The sequence below is a fragment of the Mustela lutreola genome, chromosome 7 (assembly GCF_030435805.1).
Source record: "Mustela lutreola isolate mMusLut2 chromosome 7, mMusLut2.pri, whole genome shotgun sequence".
In the NCBI taxonomy this organism is placed as follows: Eukaryota; Metazoa; Chordata; class Mammalia; order Carnivora; family Mustelidae; genus Mustela; species Mustela lutreola.
This window is the reverse complement of record NC_081296.1, coordinates 18,607,235-18,628,276: the sequence shown is the minus strand read 5'-3', so window position 1 is coordinate 18,628,276 and position 21,042 is coordinate 18,607,235. Positions and strand designations below refer to the sequence as shown.

At 42.2% G+C, this 21,042-nt stretch overlaps 1 protein-coding gene across 6 annotated transcripts in view; it reads right to left on the bottom strand.

The window, feature by feature from the left end:
* The window catches only part of LOC131835658 (conserved oligomeric Golgi complex subunit 2-like), a 43,928-nt gene extending 24,112 nt beyond the window's left edge, over nucleotides 1-19,816 (bottom strand). For 4 of the 6 annotated variants that reach the window (XR_009355301.1, XR_009355303.1, XR_009355302.1 and 1 more), the window contains exons 1-3: nucleotides 19,653-19,816; nucleotides 1,555-1,702; nucleotides 314-475 (exon numbers count right to left, since the gene is read on the bottom strand). Coding sequence is in view for 2 of the 6 variants with exons in the window: in XM_059180091.1 (XP_059036074.1) it covers nucleotides 314-475; nucleotides 19,653-19,724 (234 nt within the window). In the remaining 4 variants the exon portion in view is untranslated. The remainder of the gene's footprint in view (nucleotides 1-313; nucleotides 476-1,554; nucleotides 1,703-19,652) is intronic. The other 2 variants (XM_059180091.1, XM_059180092.1) reach the window with 1 other exon arrangement.
* Nucleotides 19,817-21,042: the final 1,226 nt, after the last annotated feature.

Here is a 21,042-nt window from a genome sequence, read left to right as displayed (position 1 = left end):
CAGGGTAATCACTTCGCAACTAATAAAACAACCCCTTGGGTATTATTATCCTTTACTTTTCACTGTTGACTAATGAATTTGAAACATAATCAAACTAGAGCACCCTTAAATGAATAAAAACTAAAACAAACAAAAGATGTATTCCAAAAAGTTTAGTTCTTTTATTAATGAAATTGGTAATTTCTTCAAGTTTCTGGTGGGGTTGGTGGGGTAATCAACTAAAAGGTTTCTAAAAACTCTGCCCTTTTAATAAATATGAAGGAGAGAGAAAGTGTGTGTGTGTGTGTGTAGGACTTGTGAATTTCAGGTTTACCAAGTTTGTGGAAAGGTGGACAAAATCTGCATAATCCTTGTTGATGAGCTCGACCATGGCTATTTTAAGAAGTTTATAGTAGAGTTCCAGATCTCCTCTTAGTTCCTCCAGCTGGACACGCTTCCTACAGTCAGACACAAAGTGATCGACGTCGAAATCTTCCTGAAAATCAAACCAGAAAGAAAAAATGATTGCACTGATACCACATTTTACATAGAAAAATAAGATCAGAGAAAGAATAAGAGGCCGTATTACTGCAAGGGAACACACACAGGGACATCAGGGGGTCTGCTCACTTCCTAAGATTATGGGAAAGAGGGCCCCTCACCAAGACCATTCTCTCCTGTTGCCTAACTCTACAGGCATTTTATTTCTTTTAATTATACATTTCAAAGAGGCTCTTCTCAAAATAGAAACAGCTTTTTCTTCTTAATTTTAAAAGTAACAAATGTTCACTGTCAAACTTTCAACCAAGCAAGAAATACTTATGTAAGAGAGAAAAAAAAAATCACCCACTCTCTAATGCTCTGCAGTTAAGCACTGTTAATGTTTATTTTTCTTCACTATTTAACACAGCGATTCACATCCTTCCAGACTTTGCTTTGGTCTTTCTCTTTACTTTTTTTTTTTTTTTTTAAGATTTTATTTATTTGAGAGAGAGAGACGGAGAGAACAAGTGGGAGGAGGGGCAGAGGGAGAAGCCAGCTCTCTGCTGAGCTGGGAGCCTGATCCCAGGGTTCATTCCAAGACCCTGAAATCAAGACCTCAACCGAAGGCAGACGCTTAACTGACTGAGACACCCAGGTGCCCTAGTCTGTCTCTTTAAAATATAAATTACTTTTGGGGTGCCTGGCTGGTTCAGTGGGTTAAGGCCTCTGTCTTTAGCTCAGGTCATGATCCCAGGGTTATGGGTTCAAGCCCCGCATTGGGCTTTCTGCTCAGCAGGGAGCCTGCTTCCCTGTCTCTCTCTCTGCCTGCCTCTCTGCCTACTTAAGATCTCTGTCTGTCAAATAAATAAATAATTTTTAAAAAAATAATATATCAATTACTTTTTAAAGAAACTGACATATAATGGACACATGTTAGTTTCAGGGGTACAACATAAAAATTCCATATTTTTATCTGTTGTGAAATGACCACCCTAAAACTAGTTAACATCCATCACCAAACATATACATTTTTTTCTTGTGCTAAGAACTCTTAAGCTTTACCAACTTTAAATATATAATGATATAGGGCACCTGGGTAGCTCAGTGAGTTAAGGCCTCTGCCTTCGGCTCAGGTCATGATTCCAGGGTCCTGGGATCGAGCCCCACATCAGGCTCTCTCCTCAGCAGGGAGCCTGTTTCCTCCTCTCTCTCTGCCTGCCTCTCTTCCTACTTGTGATCTCTGTCAAATAAATAAATAAAATCTTAATATATATATATATATATATATATATATATATATATAAAATATACTATGCAGCTATCAAAAGAAATGAAATCTTGCCATGTACAATGATGTGGATGGAACTAGAGAGTATGCTGAGTGAAATAATCAGAGAAAGACAATTATCATACAATCTCCCTGATATGAGGAATTTGAGAGGCAAAGTGGGGGGTGTGGGGGTAGGGAAGGAAAAAAAATGAAACAAGATAGGATTCGGAGGGGGGCACCTGGGTGGCTCAGTGGGTTAAAGCCTCTGCCTTTGGCTCAGGTCATGATCCCAGGGTCCTGGGATCGAGCCCCACATCGGCCTCTCTGCTCAGCGGGGAGCCTGCTTCCTCCTCTCTCTCTGCCTGCCTCTCTGCCTACTTGTGATCTCTGTCTGTCCAATAAATAAATAAAATCTTTAAAAAAAAAAAGATTAGATTGGGAAGGAGACAAACCATAAGAGACTCTTAATCTCACAAAACAAACTGAGGGTTGCTGGGGGGAGGGGTGTAGGGAGAGGGTGGTGGGGTTGTGGACATTGGGGAAGGTATGTACTATGCTGAGTGCTGGGAAGTATGTAAGCCTGACAATCCACAGACCTGTAACCCTGGGGCTAAAATACATATTTCTAATAAAAAATAATAAAATAAATATACAATAATACACAGTATTATTTACTACAGTCACTATGATGTACATTACATCCCCAGGGCTTATCTTATTAACTGGAAGTTTATACCACTGGACCCCTTCATCTATTTCCTCCACAACCTCGCCTCTGGCAACTACCAATCTGTTCTCTATGACTTCATTTTGTTTTGTTTTTTAGATTCCACACGTGAGGGAGATAATATAGTATTTCTCTTTCTCTGTCTGACTTATTTCACTCAGCACAATATCCTCAAGGTCCATCCATGTTGTTGCAAACGGCAAGACTTCCTTCTTTTTATGGTTGAGTAATATTCCATCATATACACACACATTTTCCTTATGCATTCACCCCGTTGGTGACACTTTAGTTATTTCCAAGTCTTGGTTGTTGTAAATGCTGCGATACTCACTACTGTGAGTTTGAGTCTTGCTGGCCGCTAGAGCCAGGTGATCTAGAGGTATACCCTGGGTAGCAACAGCAAACCTTGGGGCATCATACGTGCATTCAAGCTCCTTTCCAAGAGATACCAGAAAGCAGAAGCGAGGCAGAGTGACAGCGCAAAGATGGTACCCATCAGCTCCATCTTTGGAGAATACCTTACTAGGCTCCTAGATCCATGTTAAATTAGATGCCTGCCCCTCAGGGCTTTAAGATAAGCAAATGAGCCTCTTTCACAGAAATCTGAATGCATTTCAGTCTGCTAGTTCCGTGCTGAGTTCCAGGGTGGGTAAGTCTACTCGGCAACTGCATTAAGAACTGTTTCTCAGTTTGCTATAGCCTTGTGGGTCTCATGGGTGCAAGCTCTGATGGCTTTCAAAGCTGGATGTTTTGGGGTCTTGTCTCTTAGATGTACGTCTTGAAAGTTGGAGTGCCAGAAGTGGGGCTCAAACCCTTTGCTCCTCAGGGAGAAGCCTGGGGTTGTGAGTACCCTCCCAATCCCAGGTTGCTGTACCAGGGGTGGGGTTTATGGCAAGACTGATTCTTACTTCAACATAGGTTTTTTTCCTTACTCACCTAATGTGTAGGAGTCACTCAGCTAGTTGTAGGGTTTTTTCCACAGGAAATTTGTCCATATGGAGCTATAGATTCAGTGTGTTATTTCATAGAAGAGATGAGTTCAAGATCCTCCTATGCCACCATCTTGAATAGAAACCCCAGACCTTCTCTATGTATGTGTGTACACACACATATGTGTACACACACAAATATTCATGCTCTTCTAATCTATTTCCCATCTAGGGGCACCTGGGTGGCTCAGTGGGTTAAGCCTCTGCCTTCGGCTCAGGTCATATCTCAGGGTCCTGAGATTAAGCCTCACATCAGGCTCTCTGCTCAGCCAGGAGCCTACTTTCCCCCCTCTCTCTGCCTGTCTCTCTGCCTCCTTGTGACCTCTCTCTCTGTCAAATAAATAAATAAAATCTTAAAAAAATAATAAAAAAATAAAAAATAAAAACCCATTCTATTAAAAAAAATTCCCATCTAAAAATATAACTTGAATGTCTTTATGTAAAACACATACATTTCTATTAATATTTTATGTGCATGCTGAGTGTCCCATTGAACATATGTTCCAAATCTTTCATAACCTATTTCCAAGTATTGGTCTCACAGGATTAGCTATCCTGTGTTTCCCCTTTACAATACTGTGATACCCCGGTAGGCTTATATGCTTAGAGGCAATAAATTACCATCTACTTCCCCTGTGACTCTGCTACTCCATGACCTGTTTAGTCAGCAAGAATCAAATGTGATGATTCCCAAACTAGTTAAGGACACCTACACTTACTTCATAATTATATAGCTTCATTAAACACTATGTAAACCAACAAAATATGACTGCAAAAAAAAAATCACTGTGCTTTTGAAAACTAACACAGCTACTTTGGAAAGATTTGATACAAAGAAATCAATAAGAAAATTTTTGCTAAGTTAGGTATGGGTGAGATGACCACGTACCAGGCAGGGAGGGAGTGATCACAGGATTCTCACTCAATTCAGTTAAAGAAACTGAAACTGAATGCAAAAAAAGACAACATAGAAAGCTTTTTTAAAAAAGATTCTTTTTATTTATTTGAGACACAGACAGACAGTATGAGCAGGGAAAGGGGCAATGGGAGAAGGAGATTCCCTGCTGAACAGGGAGCCCAATGCAGGACTCCATCCCAGGACCCCGAGGTCATGACCTGAACCGAAGGTAGATGCCTAACCTATTGAGCGACCCAAGTGCTGTGATAACTCAGAAATCTAATCTGCAGGCCAGTTTCCAGAGAAAAGACCTGGCACTGTTTCAATGGAGAATAAATGTACATATATTTTTTCCAAATAAAATGCTAAAAACTGTATGTACCATTCCCTAAGAGTACTTGTTTAAACTGACTTTCTTAGTTAATCAACCAAAGACTGACCCTGCTAGTGTCGGACACAAGGACTTCATACCAAACCGTAATTTCACAGTCATCTACAGAAAGCCACCTGCTTCTTACACTGGTGACCAAATTAGCCTGGACCTTTCTCTCCTGAGACCATCTCAGACCTTACATCATAGTTATGTAGTACATCACGGGAGGGGGTCTCGGTTCATAATCCTGGCCATCCTACTCACCAACTGTATACCTTTAGGTCGATCACTTTCCCTGCCTCAGTTACACATTGTTGAAGTTCTTGAACTTCATGATGGCATTCTAAATTGTATAACTGGGGTGCCTATGTGGCTCAGTTGGTTAAGCATCTGCCTTTGGCTCAGGTCATGATCCCAGTCTCTTGGGTTTGAGATCCACATCAGGCGCTCTGCTGAGCAAGGAGCCTGCTTCTCCCTCTGTCCCTTCCTCTTGCTCCTGCACTCTCTCACTCTCAAATAAAATCTTAAATAAATAAATAAATTATATAACTTAGCCTCAGTGAACAAATGCTATTAGGTAATATTAGTACTCAACATTTATGAATTTGTTCTCAGATAAACAAAAGTTGCATAACACATGACTAAATAACTCGGAACATCTGTGAATACTGGGTTAGGCAGCGTTTGCTGTGAAAAGCAAACCCAAACTCACAGTGCCATAATAGAGACCCATTTCACTTAACCAAGAATGGTTTTACTACTTTAGGAATGGTTTTACTTTATAGTGTAGATTTCCCAAGTATTCAAAAAGAAAGTATTTACAACCCATACATTTACGGTCAACTGATTTTTCACAAGGATGCCAAGACCATTTAATGGAGGGAAAAACAGTCTTTTCGAGTGCCTACTACTGGGACAAGTGAATATCTACATGCAAAAGAATGAACTTGGAACAGCAACGTCACACATACACAAAAATATAACTCAAAATGGATCAAAGATTTAAATGTAAGAGTAAAAACTGTAACATTCAGAGAAAACAGGTGAAAATCTGTAGGACTTTGGATCGGGCAAAGCTTTCTTAGACATGATACACAAAGCAATAAGAAATATTAGATAAGCTGAACTTGATCAAAATAAAAACTTTCGTGTGTCAAAGGACACTATGGAGAAAGTGAAAAGACAACCCACAGAATGGGAGAGAGATCTGCAAATCATTTGTCTGACAAGGACCGAATAAACAGAATATGCAAATATACTTTTAGAACTCAACAACAAAAAGACAAATAACCTAATTTAAAAACAAGCCAAAGACTTTTGAATAGACATTTCTCCAAAGGTGATACACAGACGGTCAAGAGCACATGTCGGGATGTTCGACATCCTTAGTCATTGGGGAAATGCGAATCAAAAGCACATGCAGATGCCACGTCACACCCACTAGGACAACTATGGTAAAATAAGAAAAAGAAAAAGAAAAAAAAAAGAAGAAGAAAAGTGCTGGCAAGAAGGCGGAGAAGCTGGAACCCTCCTGTATTGTCGGTGAGAATGTAAAATAGTGTGGCTAAGGCAGCAAACAGTTACACACGTACAATTAACCAGCAGTTCTACGTCTAGGGGTATGACACTGACAGAACTGACAACAGATGTTCCTGCCACAACCTGTACATGAATGTGCACAGCAGCGCTGCTCGTAACAGCCAAAAGAGTATATACCCAACGTCCATCAACTGATGAATGGATACATAAAATGTGGAAGAGCCTCTTACACAACCATAAAAAGGATTAAACTGTTACATGCTAAACACGAGTGAAGTCTGAAAACATTCTACTCTCAGGTTAAAGGAAGCCAGACACAAAAGGTCACGTGTTATACAATTCCACTGATATGAGATGTTCCAGAAAAGGCAAATCCATAAAAACAGAAAGTAGATTCATGATTGCCAGGAAATAAGGGGAGCGGAGAATTGGAACTAAGAGGTTTATTTTTCGGGTGATGGAAGCATTCTGGAATTAGACAGAAGTGACGTATGTGTACCATATACATAGTAAATATACTAAAAACCAGAGAAGAGTACACTTTAAAATGGCAACTATTATGCTTTGTGAATTATATTTTGATGAAAAATGAAACGACTTAAATATCAACAAGTTAAATGCTAGGATACATTAAAAAAATCCAAAGTAACACTAATCACAGGAACAATGGAGTAGCTACATGAATTTCAGACAAAGCAGATTTCAGAGAAGGAAAATTATCAGGCATAAAGAGCAGCATTACATAATGATAAAGAAATCGACTGACCAAGAAGACACAATTATCCTTAACGTATGTGTGCCTGATCAACACAGGTGAGATACAACCTAACAGAACTTCAGGGAGAAATAAACAATTCCATTATCACAGCTGGTGACTTCAACACTTCTCCATCAGTAATGGGCCGATCCAGCAGCAGGGCAACAAGGATCTGAGAGATGTGGACATTCAGTCCAGACATGGCACACTCAACACCACCATCAATTACCGTACAACAGATGTACACAGACAATTTTGCCCAGTATTAGTGCAACACACATTCTTCTTAAGCTCATATGGAACACTCATCAAGACAGAATAATTCTGGGCCACAAAACACAACAAATTTTTAAAAATAAAAATTATACCAAGTATGTTCTCAGACCGCAATGGAATTAAAAATCAGTAACAGAAGATAGCTGAAGAAGTCCAAAATACATAGAGATTAAATGACACACTTTTAAATGACAGGAGACCAGTCTCAACAAAATACAATGTAGCAATGTGTGGAATGCTGCTTAAAGGGAAAATACAGTACTGAATGCAAATAATAGAAAAAAAAGATTCAAGTCAATAATCTAAACTTCCATTTTAGGCAACAACAACAAAATCAAATCTAAAGTAAGGAGGGGCTCCTGGGTGGTTCAGTTGGTTAATCATCTGCCTTTGGCTCAGGACATGGTCCTAGGGTCCTGGGACAGAGCCCTGCATCAGAGCTTCCTGCTCAGGGAGGCTGCTTCTCCCTCTCCCATTCCTCCTGCCTGTATTCCCTCTCTCACGGACTCTCTCTGTGTCAAATAAAATCATAAAAAAAAAACCCTAAAGGAAGTAGAAAAAAATAAAAATTTGAGCAGAAATCAATGTAATTAAAACCAGGAATTTTTTTTTAAATCAATAAACTCCAAGTCTGTTTCTTTGAAAACATCAATAAAAGAGATACACCCTTAGCCAGGCAAACAAAGAAAAAAAGGTAGAAGACATAAATTACTAATATCATATGAAAGAATGGAGGGCTACTGCTAACAATCCCAATCACTGTAAATTTAACCAAACATTTATGGAATACTACACAATTCTCTAAAATCTCTTCCATAAATTAGAACTAGAAGAAATACTTCCTAACTCATTCTAGGAGTACATTATTACCCTGACACCAAAACCAATACTACAAGAAAAGAAACTACAAACTAGTATCTCTCATGAACACAGACACAAAATCTTCAACAAAAATTAGCAAATAAAAGCAAACACTATATTAAAAAATTATACACCAGGATCATGTAGGATTTATTCCAGGTATGCAACATTAGAAAATGTTCAACATTAGAAAATCAATGTGATCCATCATATCAACAGAAAAAAAATCACATGATCATATCAATGAAGGGAGGAAAAAAACATTTAACAAAATCCACACCTCTTCATTATTAACCCTCAGGAAACTAGGAATAGGAGGACTTCCTCAACTTGATAAAGAATGTCTCCAAAAATCCACAGCTAACATGATATTAATACTGAGAAAATAGAAGACAGGGAATCAAGCCAAGGATGTCCCTCCTACTACTACTATTCAATACTATACTGGAAGGCCAAACTAATGAAATAAGGTAAGAAAAGGAAACAAAAGGTATACAACCTGGGAAAGAATAAAACTTTGTTCACAGATGACATGACTGTCTACAGAAAATACAAAGACTTCACACCCCACACCCACACCCACACCCTCCTGAAACTAGTCAAGTGATTACAGCAAGACTGCACGATACACAGCTAAAATACAGAAGTCAATTCCTTTCCAATGATGTATCAGACAAAGGGCCAGTATTCAAAATTTATAAAGAATTTATCAAACTCAACATCCAAAAAACAAAAAAATCCAGTCAAGAAATGGACAGAAGACATGAACAGACCAAAGAAGACATCCAAATGGGCTCCACATCACTCAGCATCAGGGAAATACAAATCAAAACCACAATGAGACACCACCTTACATCAGTCAAAATGGCTAAAATTAACAAGTCAGGAAACAACAGATGTTGGCGAGGATGTGGAGAAAGGGGAATCCTCCTACACTGTTGGTGGGAATGCAACTCTGGAAAACAGTATGGAGGCTCCTCAAAAAGTTAAAAATGTAACAACCCAACGACTTAGCAATTGCCCTATTAGATGTTTATACAAAGTACACAAAGTGATTTGAAGGGGCAAAAGCACCCCAATGTTTATAGTCAAACTATTGAAAGAGCCCAGATGTCCATCAACAAATGGATGGATAAAGATGTGGTATACACACACACACACACACACACACATTACTCAGCCATCAAAAAGAACAAAATCTTGCCATTTGCAAGGACATGGATGGAACCAGAGGAAGACAAATACCATATAGTTTCAGTCACATGTGGAACTTAAGAAACAACAGATGAATATAGGAGAAGGGAAGGAAAAATAGAAACAGACAGGGAGGCAAATCACAAGAGACAACTACAGGAAACAAACTGAGGGTTACTGGAGAGGGGAAAGTTGGGGTAACTGGGTGAGAGGTTTTAAGGAGGGCACTTGTTGGGATGAGCTCTGGGTGTTGTATGCAACCAATGAATCACGAAATTCTAACCATGAAACTAAAAGTACACTATATGTTAATGAGATTGAATTTTAATTAAAAAATTTAAAAAGTCAATTGCTTTCATATATACCAGCAATGTACAAGTGGAATTTGAAGTTAAAAACACAAGACCATTTACATTAGCATACCAAAAAAAATTAATACTTAGGTGCAAATCTAACGAAATATGCACAAGATCTATGTGAGAAAAAGTATAAAATTCTGATGAAAGATAACAAGCAAGGTAAGATGTGAAGTGGAAAGAAAGTCCATAATCTTGGGTAAGAACACTCAATACTGTTAAGAGGTCAGTCCTTCCCAAACTGATCGACAGACTCAATGCAATCCCAATCAAAATGCCAGGAAGTTATTCTGTGGATACCAACATGTTGACTCTAAAATTTGGATGGAAAACTGGAAAACCAAGAGTCCCAGAGTAGTCAACAAAATATTAAAGAGCGGGGGGAAAAAAGGAAATTAAGGATTGCCACCACCCAATCTCAAGACTTACTATTAAAGCTATAGTGATTAAGACAGAAGGTGCCTGGCAAAAGAGACAGGCGCTTGGAACAGAGTGGAGAGCCCAGAAAAACATCCACACACACAGGCAAAGGCAACTCAATGGCAAGGACAGTCTTCAACAAATGGAACCGAACAATGGGACATTGATAAGAAAAAACAAACAAATGAAAAGAATAAAAACAAACTTTTCACACCTTTCACAAAACCTAAACGTAAAATGCAAAACTTCTTAAAGATGACATAAGAAAAAATGTAGGGATCCTTGGATTTGGCAATGACTTTTCAGATATAAAACCAAAAGCATGATCTATGAAAGAAAAAAATTGATGAGAGGGACTTTGTTAAAATTAAAGTTTTCTGTAAAAGACACTGTTAAGAGAATGAAAAGACGGGATGCCTGGGTGGCTCAGTTGGTTAAGCAGCTGCCTTCGGCTCAGGTCATGATCCCAGCGTCCTGGTATTGAGTCCCACATCGGGATCCTTGCTCTGCAGGGAGCCTGCTTCTCCCTCTGACTCTGCCCTCCACTCTCTGCCTGTGCTTGCTCTCGCTCGCTCTCTGACAAATAAATAAATAAAATCTTAAAAAAAAAGAGAGAGAGAGAGAGAGAGAATGAAAAGACCAGTCACAGAGTAGAGAAAATATCTGCAAAACACATCCATGGTAAAGGACTTAAAATAAGAAATATAATATAAAGATGTCTTAGTAGCAACAAGAAATCAAACCTAATTTAAAAATGTGAAAAGAGCGGTGGTTGGGAAACCCAGTCCTGGGACTGAACCCCACACTGGGCCCCCGGCTCAGTGAGGAACCTGCTTTTTTCCCTCTCCCGCTGCCTGCTGCTACCTCTCCGTGTGCTTGTGCTGTTAATAAATAAATAGAATCTTTAAAAAAGAAAAAAAAAAGGATCTGAAAAGATGCTCAACTTTGTATGTCATTAAGAAATTGCAAATTTAAACAAGGTACTCTTACATATCACGTAGAATATAAAAAATCCAAAGCACTAGTAATACCAAATGCTAACAAGGATGTGGGACAACCGAACATCATTCACTGTTTGGTCAGAATGCAAAATGGGAAGCACTGTGTGAGACAGCTTGGTAGTTTCTTACAGAACTAAACACATTCCCGCTATAAGATCAGTAATTGTGCTCCTTTGTATTTACCCAAAAGAGCTTAAAACTAGTGTCCACACAAAAACTTGCACACGGATGTTTACAGCAGCTTTATTCTCTGAAGTGTCAAAACTTGGAAGCAATCCAAATCTCCTTCAGTAGGTGAACAGGTACACTGTGCCACACCCACACAATGGATTATTCGACAATTAAAAGATGAATTATTAAGCCACAAGACTTCGAAGAACCTTAAATGCATATTGCTAAGTGAAAGACCAGTCTCAAAGGCTAAATATTATATGATTCCAACTCTACGGCATTCTGGAAAAGGTAAAAATTAACCAACATTTTTATTTTTATTTATTTTTTAGGTCATCTCTATACCCAATGTGGTGGCTAGAACTCACAACCCCGAGATCAAGAGTCAGATGCCCTAGCAACTAAGCCAGCCAGGTGCCTCTGAAAAGCTAAAACTATAGACAGTCAAAAGATCCCGGGCTGAGGGGTGAGCGAGGAGGGTGCAGAGAGAGGAGAAGAAACAAATAGATGAGGTACAGGGGTTTTCAAGGCAATGAAACTAGGCTGTAAGATACCAACAGTAGGTAAATAACATTATACATTTGTCAAAAACCACAGAACTATAGAAAGAGGAGTGAACCCTAATGTAAACCATGCATTTTAATTAATACTGTATCAATGCTGGTTCATCAGTTGTAACACATGTACCACAATAATGTAATACATTAATAATAGGAGATAGTGAAGTTAGAAGAAAAATATCTTCTCTTTGTACCAGTTAAAGTACAAATCCCCCAAAAGGCCAGAAGTTGGGAGATCACAAGAGGTGTTGGAACACAGGAAAATAAATGAGCAAACCAGACAAGCTGCAGGTAATTAAGAACCATTAAGCATTAGAGAAGCAGTGACATCGCTCAAAATTAAACCCAAGTAGAATTTAACAGTTTAACTACTTTACTAACTAGCTGCAATCAGGGATGGCAAGCAAAGACTAATTCAAAGTAACCTGGGAATTAATCATTTAAAACTTACCAATAATCTGAAATTAGTAGCTTTAATGCTATGAAAATTACATGGAATTTGGAAAGATTGAAGTTCTCTAAGCTGCCAAGAAGTAAAACACTCCTTCCCGGATACATGGACTTATAAAATCCCTATATACTATCTCCACGAGAAGCAGAATCCCCCAGAACCATCACTCTGTAATGATGAGAAGTACTAAGAGGGCATATGAAATTTATGAGCTCTGCCCTGAAACATGTCCCATTTCATCGAGACCAAAAACCAAAATAGTTAAGCACTAATCTGCACACTACATAGGGGTTGAAAGACATAGAAAGTTTGTGTGAGCTCACGTATGTGTGTGTTTCCAACCATTCTTGAAAACAATGGACAACAGAGATGAATAAATGTCCCTGTATATCCCATAAATATTCCTCAAATATTTATCATGCAACTCCAGCTCTGCTCGAAGACCTGGGGACACAGTCATGAAAAGAAAAGACAAGGTCTCTGCTTTTAAGGAGCAGATATTCTAATGCAGAAATGAGAAAATAAATATGTAAACAAACATTATATTAATGAACAGTGATCAAATAGTGATTAATGAATAGTGATCACAGCTAAAAAGAAAACAGGACACAGTAAAGGTCTGAGTGACAAATGGGATGTATTTTAACTTGGATGAACCAGGAAATATAGAACAATGAGTTGAGATCCAAATGACACAAAGGAGCTAGCCACAGGAAGTGTGGGATACCAACAGTATCCCGCCCAAGGTATCAGCATGTATACAAAAATGTCCTTGGAGCTCTTCCCTCCAGCCCCTGCTCTCAAATCTCTGACCCAGCTAGGTGGGTCTCCCAAAACTCATTCTAAATCTTTGTTCGGTGACTAAATTATTCAAGCTTGAGAAATTAAAAACATAGGCTAACAAGATCTTCCTACCATCTACAGAGAGATCATCTTAAAAGCATCATGAAATAGTAACACTGAAATTCTAAAAAACTTCTGTTCTAACATTTTAATCAATTTTATATCAAACTCCTTTGTTGAATTTATGTACCCATTTGACATATTTATGAAGAGACAAAAAAAAAAAACCCGTACATTCCGTAAATGTATTTATCCATCTAACAAATATTTGAGTACCTAATTACACTCTGTTCCAGCTGACTTCTCTTTATCTCTTTTTTCCCCTCAATTTATCACCAATCATAATCTATGTAGGCTTTTAGTTTGCTTTTAAAAATTAATTTCTTGAGCTATTTAAAGGAATTATCCAGTCCTAGAGTTCTCAACACTGGTCACACATTAGAATCACTTAAGGAACTTTTTTTTTTAAAGATTTTATTTATTTATTTGACACAGAGAGAGAGATCACAAGTACCAGAGAGGGAGGGAATCATGCTCCATGCTGAGCAGAGTGTCCCATGCAGGGCTCGATCCCAGGACCCTGAGACCATGACCTGAGCTGAAGGCAGAAGCTTAACCCTCTGAGCCACTAAGGCACCCCCTCACCTGAGGAACTTAAAAACAAAAAGCGCAAAGGGCACCTGGCTCGTTCAGTCACTGGAGCGTGCAGGTCTTGATCTCAGGGTTGTGAGTTCAAGTCCCATGTTGGGTATAGAGATTACTTTAAAAAAAAGAGCCCAAGCCCCAGTTTGTGATTAATTTGTTTAAATGTTTCAAGAAATTTGATGCTAAATGTTGTAAGACTAGTTAAATAACAAAAAGATATATTTACATAATATTTCTTGCTCCCAAATTTTGAACAAAGAACTTAGTAGGCCAACATTTTATTTAAATAAGTTTTATAGTACTACAAAGAGTGAATTAGAAAATCAAAAGCAAGGAGAAATGGGCATGGTGTGAACATGGGGAAGCAAGAGAATGCAAGCAAGTATGTGACCGGGAAGCGAATGCTTAGCTCTGAGATCCTTCTCTGAGAGAAGGACAGATTAAAACCTAAAAAGAAAGAAAAGAAGGATCCCATGCACTCAAGGAAAGAGAAGTCCCCCAACATTCCTCCTGCTTTTTCCAATATAAACACACAGCTGGGCCGACTTACCACATCCTGGTTGGTACCGACTTTATCAACTTTTCTATTTAGGCCAAACTTGACCGGTCAATGATGGACGGGCTGTGTGCCAAGTGTACCAGTTGTACAACTGACTGTGTAATGGCTGAAACTGAGAAACCGGGGTGAAAGTATCAAGAGGCTCTAAGGATTGCGAAAGAGCCAAGATTCAAACGATTACCACGTACACACAAGACAAACTATGCAGATGACTGCTCAGTACGGAAGTCATTCAGAGTGTTACACTGTGGCATCAGCTGACCCAGACCCAGAAGATTGCTGGAGTTCCCATCATGGACATCTCTAACCATATAGACGACACTGAGCGAATGCCAGATGATGACAGAGCCCCTCACTCCTATGTCTTAATAGAGTTCCTCAGCTCTCCTTTACCAACTTTTCCTGTTGCCAGTCCATACAAGCAATTCTCCTTACCCAGTTCCTCTGTTCTGAGCTATGGCTAAAGATATTCACTTTTTTATGTTTTGAAACTGATTATCTTGTACCATTTTACTTTTTGTTGCATCTTTTTACAAATCAGATGACCGCTCAGAAGACAAAAAAAAAAAAAAAGAATGGAAAGGAAAGATCAAAAGGGAGGACAACAACAACAAAACAGTTCTTTTTTGCCGGGAACCCTTCTTACAAGTGCCAATCAGATAAACTTTATCTGATGTTACATCGTCACAACTCCTCTATCATCAGGGAAAGTAGTTCACATGAGAAAATTTTGCTATAAAATGAGTTCCAGGCTTACATTCCATATTTGGCTAATTAGAATTTCATTACGATGTCTGTCTCAAACTGATGCGGAAGAGAATGGAATCTTGTCACCAAGATGTGACATCGAACTAAGAACCCACAGGGTAAGCACTCAGCTCCTGTGATACGAAGACGGCTCCTGGGGATGGGCGACCCTGAGCAGCAGTGGCTGACCTGAGGGCCTGCGGCTATCTGCCATCTGTCACTCTTCCCTCTTCCTCCTCTGTCAGCTGCTATCTCCAGCCGCCATCAACAAAATCCACCTCAAACAGCCATCACTTCCCTCTCACCCCGTTTACACTAGCTAAGCTCCAGGACAGGCATCCAGATCACCAGCCCTGTGGGAACTTCTTCTAAGGTAAGAGGTGGCCCTATTGGTGAAATGCAGGTGCCAAGGCATGCGGACATTGTGCCATCTCCTGCGCTATTCTTAATGTTCTGATTGTCCCACTTCCCTCAGTTCCCACCTGTGGCCTCTGGAAAGGAACATATTACAGTAGGATTTCCAAGGACTGATGCGTGGGGGTCAGGAGATCTGGCCTGTGATTGGCCCCAACAAGCTGTGTGGCTTTAAAGAAAGTCATCACACATCAGGCCTCAGTTTCCTTATCTGCAAGCCAGGATGGACTGGAGTCTTTTCAGAGGAGCTGGCAAAGATGACATAGATAAGCACCACCTCATTATACTAACAAGCAAACAGAAGGCCAGAGGCCAGTGATTTGCCCCAAGTTAGACATAAGCAGGCAGAGAGCAGAGCCGAGGATGGGACCCACATCTGCAGGTCACAGCTAATCAGCCAGCACAGTACAAACAGATCTGAGTAGCTGCTCATTCTTCCCCTTTTCCGTTTTGTCCATCAGAATGCATGCTCCCTGCAAACAAGGACACACAGGACCTGCTTTCTGTCTCAAAATTCCCAGTTCACACAATTAGAACAGGAAGGAGCCTCAAGGACTTACCCCCCGACCCACACACACGGTTCTTTTACCTATGGAACATGAGAGTACATACATTCACCATCCAGAGGGCTCCTGCCTTCACTTCTCATGGAAAAGGTCATCATGTGCCTACCTGGGGTGCCAACGAAGCCACAGGTTACAGAGAGGAACTGACACAGAGAAGTTCGAAGGAGGCAGATGGCTCAGCGCAGAAACAAACGATCTACCAAGGAAAACTACCCCATGCGGGACTGATTCTCTTTGAAATACATTCGAGTGCGTGGGAAAATGGTTTTTCAAGAGCTGGTGGACTGACCAGTCACCTGGTACATACAAGATCACATCCGCATTCTGACAAGAGTGTCTTGCCTGCAGTGTAGACCAGGGGCCAGAAAGACAAGGAAGGCACATGGAGACTGGGTGAGAAGCTTCTACGGTGTGATGGCAAGGGCACACTGCAAAGGTACGAGAAGAGATGGAAGGAAGTAAATGGACTCAAGAGGTTTAGGAAGCGAAATCCACAGGACTTGGTGTGACAGACTAGATTTTGGAAAGGTGACAGAGTAGGAGTTGACTTCTGGTTTCCCGACTCCAGGCTAAACGGATGAAGTGTTTACTGAGAGAGGCAACAGAATAAGAAAGGTGGTTTTCAGTGGAGAAGGTGCTCATGAATTCCGTCTTGAACCTGATGAGTCTGAGGAGCCATAGACACATCCGAGAAGAAAGGTCAGCAAGCCCGATACACAGAACTGGTGCTCAGGAGGCGTGTGGGCCAGAGACAGGAATCTGCCTTACCGGCTGATAGGTGGTCATGAAGCTGCACAAAAGGTCATCTAGGGAAAGAAAGGAACACGGGGCTGAGCCCATAATCAGCATTCAGTGGCTAGCAGGAGCATGACTTTGCACAGGAGACACATCAGAGAGGTAGAAGAAAGACAGGAAGCAATGCAGAGCATTTGGTCTACTGCGATGTTGAGTAAGGAGAGAGAGAAAGGTCAGGTGCGTTGACTTAGAAACAGTTTGGTAAGAACTCTTTAGTGGAACGACAGGGCCTGAAGGGTGGAAGGTGGAAAAGTCAAGTCAACCCCTGAGCACTGGCTGTGATGCGCGACAGTGACAGGGCAATACCTAGAGGTGGGGCAGTCAAGTGGGAGAGGATCAAACAGGAGCGCGTGATGGGAAGGAGTGCAGGGGAGAGGATCCTCGCAGGCTCCTGGAAGGGCGGGAGGGCATGAACTCCGAGCCAGAGTGGAGACTGAACCCGAGGAGGAAGGAGAGCCCCTCCCCATACCAGGCAAGGAGGAGAAGGGGACAAATACAAAAATGGGATCATGATCAGCAGGATGGAGGAGGTCCCGTGGGATGGCTGCTAATTTTTCTGTACTACTGGAGATGAAGTCATATGTTGAGATGGAAGAGGAAGGCTACATGTGATGTCAATAGCACACCCATGTAAATGGTCTAATTTATCTGTTATGCCACTTTCTCCCCCTACTACCAATACCTTATGTCCTGCTCATCTATTAGTTGGCTGTCAACCCAAAGGATTTTCGTATTTCTAAGCTGACAAAGTATGATGTTGCCAGTGCCTGTGCCCCAGGTGACCCTTCCCCATCTGCCATTCCTGCACTTTGATCACCTACCTCTTTTGCATACCTTCCCCCTTCTATTTCTCATTAGATCTCATAAACATGACTTTTTAAGTAGTCTCCTGCCACCAGTCAGCTCGAACTCAACAGATATGACCATGCAACTTCCTGCTGTAAACCTGACTGCAGCTCTACCATGAAAACTGCATCAACGTGGACCCCTCAATGTATGCAGTGTCCAAGGTGCAACCCGCAGCCCCACCCCATCTCCCTTTCTACCATCCCAGTCTCATTCCAAAATGTGCCAAACAAGACACCTATGTAGAAATACAACCCCGACAGCAAGCTCTCCACTCATTTCTGCCTCGGAACTGTAACTTAACAAAACATCTCTCTGACGGAAACACAAATTGCAAATAACCTTTATCTCCAGCTCCCACATAGAAGATCAATACCACTTTACACAGAACAGCTGTTCCATGTATTTTCCTTCTATGTATGAAGGGGTCATGTTCATTAACACTACAAATTGTACATTATATTCAGAAATTTCAGAGTCTTGAAAGAATATGGAATTGCTGGCATTCTAGCCACTTTCCCAGTTTGCTCTCTTCCTACCTATAAGTCCTACTTTAAAACTGCTATTCTGAGATTTCTATTTTCTGAAGCTGCTTTGACCAAAGGCATTCTGTCAGCACAGAGTGAGAAAGATGGCGGGGCGAGGAAGTGTGAGAAAATGCTAGTGTTAGGCCCAAAGAAAGCCTGACGAAGTCCAAAGACAGTCAAGCTAAAGAGACTTCCGTGCTTTGAGATTCTTTAAGTCTGTGTGTGTGCCTTTTCTTCTTCCAATGACCTCTCTCCTTATCACGTGTCCTTCGTTAACAAAAGGTTTCTGGATCAGAGAATTCACTCTGTGCTCTCCTTCAGACACTCCATTCAATTTACACCTTTTATTACAGTGGCTTAACATCACCATACAAGAACAAGAGTACAATATACCTTCGTCTAGGCATCCCTACATATTAAAAATGATATGGCCACACCGCAGAGGATCCAGACATAAGCACTTTTAAAGCCAGAGTTTGGGAGATGTGATCTGAATGCAAGTATCAAAAAGGAACTAGCTGGTTAACCCAAAAAAGAAAAAAACATATTATGACTTGAAGCCATTAAAAAGCAAGAAATTCAAACTCTTTTCAGAATTTTAGGTACCTACAGAGCCAAAACTTTTTAACACTGAAACCAGCTACTAAATCCCAATCCTTAGAAATTAAACATATACGTTTTGATACTTTAAGTACAGACCCAGGGGGATACAGAAAACTGATAAAGCTCCTCCTGGCTCTGATTCAAACCTTGGGACATTTTCAAGGCTATGTCTGTCAGTAAAGTCTTTTCAGTTTAAATTTCTATTCTGTAAGTTTATGTCCTACAGTTATCTGCTGCCAGCTCCAGGCTGACCTCACCAAGAGAAGTAGGGCAACTTTAGAAAAGGAGCTTGGTATGCTTTGTAGTACTGGACCAGAACCAGTAAGGACAGTACAGTCTTTCAGATTTCTCATTCCGGGAGCTTAAGTCGAAAGTCAGGCATAACCGTTAGGTTAAGTGCCTTTTTGACCCGATTCCTGGTAAGTACGTGCGTTCAGAGATGTGTTCAACGCACAGTAGCTCAGCTTCTAGGCACAAGGCACTGGGAGGCTTCTGTCAGGCCGGGGGAGAGGCGGGTCCTACGGATCCGGGGCTTTTACATTTAGCTCAAAACCACTTGCCCTGAACTTTCAGGCCTTTTCATTCAATGTGCACGATTTCACAGGACTGCTTTCTCCAGGCTGCACCTAGCCCACCCGAGGCGAAGAGACTCACTGCAAAGTGCAGTGAGGTCCCCGCCGAGGAACCGTCCGGGGCGGGGACCCAGGAAGCCCGCAGGAGAAGCCCGAGGAGAGGCCCCGGGGGGCCGAGGAGGGCAGGCCACCCACGGCCTGGCTCCGGGGAGCAGAGCCCAGGCGCGCACCTTCATGAACTCGTCCTTGTCGAAGCAGAGCATGTCCGGCCCCTTGGGCAGGTTCATCCTACTTCTCTCCATCCCGCTGGCAGCCGCCTCTCAGCACCGACACTCGAGCGAGGAGGAAAGGTAGGAGGCTGCGCTCCCCGACGCTACGGGTGAAGCCACGGCGTTTCCACGCACAGAAAGCACCGCTTCCTCCAACATGGCAGCGCCTGAGCCGCGCCCAATGAAAGAGGACACCGCAGGCCCGCCTCCGCCTGCCTCGGCCAAGAGAGGCCCGAGGACCGCTGCCGCAGCCAGCAGGTGATGCTGCCTCCCTGCCGCGGAGGGCGACACTACAACCTCGCGTACATTTCTGCGGGGCAGCCCCTCCGCTGGTAATGCCGGGTGAGCGGGAAAGGGGAGGGCGGGGAGGGACAGGGGCGCTCCCTCCCCACCTCGCCCTTTCCCTCGGAAAATCGGCCTGCGAGCCTCTTCCAGGACCTTCTCCCGAGATTGTCCCGCGGGAAGCATAGCCGTGGCGGGATGCTGGCCCTTTACTTCTGTGGCCGGTTGTCCAGAGTGGGGGGCGCGTCCCGGTGTCAGGCCTCTGGTCCCCGTGCGCCGCCGCTGCAGCCGCTTGGGCGCGGAGGCCTCTGTGGGAACCCGGCTTCCGCCCTTAGCCCTGGCACCCACCCGCCAGCGTGGCTTCTCCCCCGCCGAGCTTGGCTCCAGCGATCTTTAGGGAGGAAGGTGGTCAGCTGGCAGCCTCGGGTCGTGTGGGCAGTTCCCAGCTCCACTTAGGCTCAGCTGCAGGGCGGCCACAAGTTTGGGTTCTCAGAGTTCTTAAAGAATCACCTCGCAACTGGCCGGCCGACAAAATCCAGCCGACAAGTAGATGCGCGAGCATGTTTATGTCCAGTCAGCTCTAGAATGGGCGGAATCGTGTGTTTGTGGCTAGCATTGGTTCGATCGCCACACCTGCCCCCAATTTCCGAGACCCCCTCCTCCTCCTGCCATCCACCCCACATTTATTTTGAGATTTTTCTTTCCTCTTCCCTTGCTCTTTCTCCCACTGTCCTCCCCTTTAGTGGGAATGTCATGGTCAAATGATGATTCATTTCTCTTTTTTTTGCTCGGTGAGACTCTGACAGCTCAAACCACAGACCTCAGGCGTGCCCTTCAGGCTGCAGCTTTGCTGTAATAGCCCAGGCCTGGGCTGCCCCTCCCAATGCTGTGATCTCCCAGAGATAGCAGGAGCAGTCCTTAGAAAGGGATGGGACACAGCAAGACAATGGCTTACAGTGAGTTGCATTCCAGTCACTCCAAACGGGAAACTGGTCACTTTTTTTTTTTTTTTAAACGTGAGTACAGGGACGCCTGGGTGGCTCACTTGGTTAAGCAGCTGCCTTTGGTT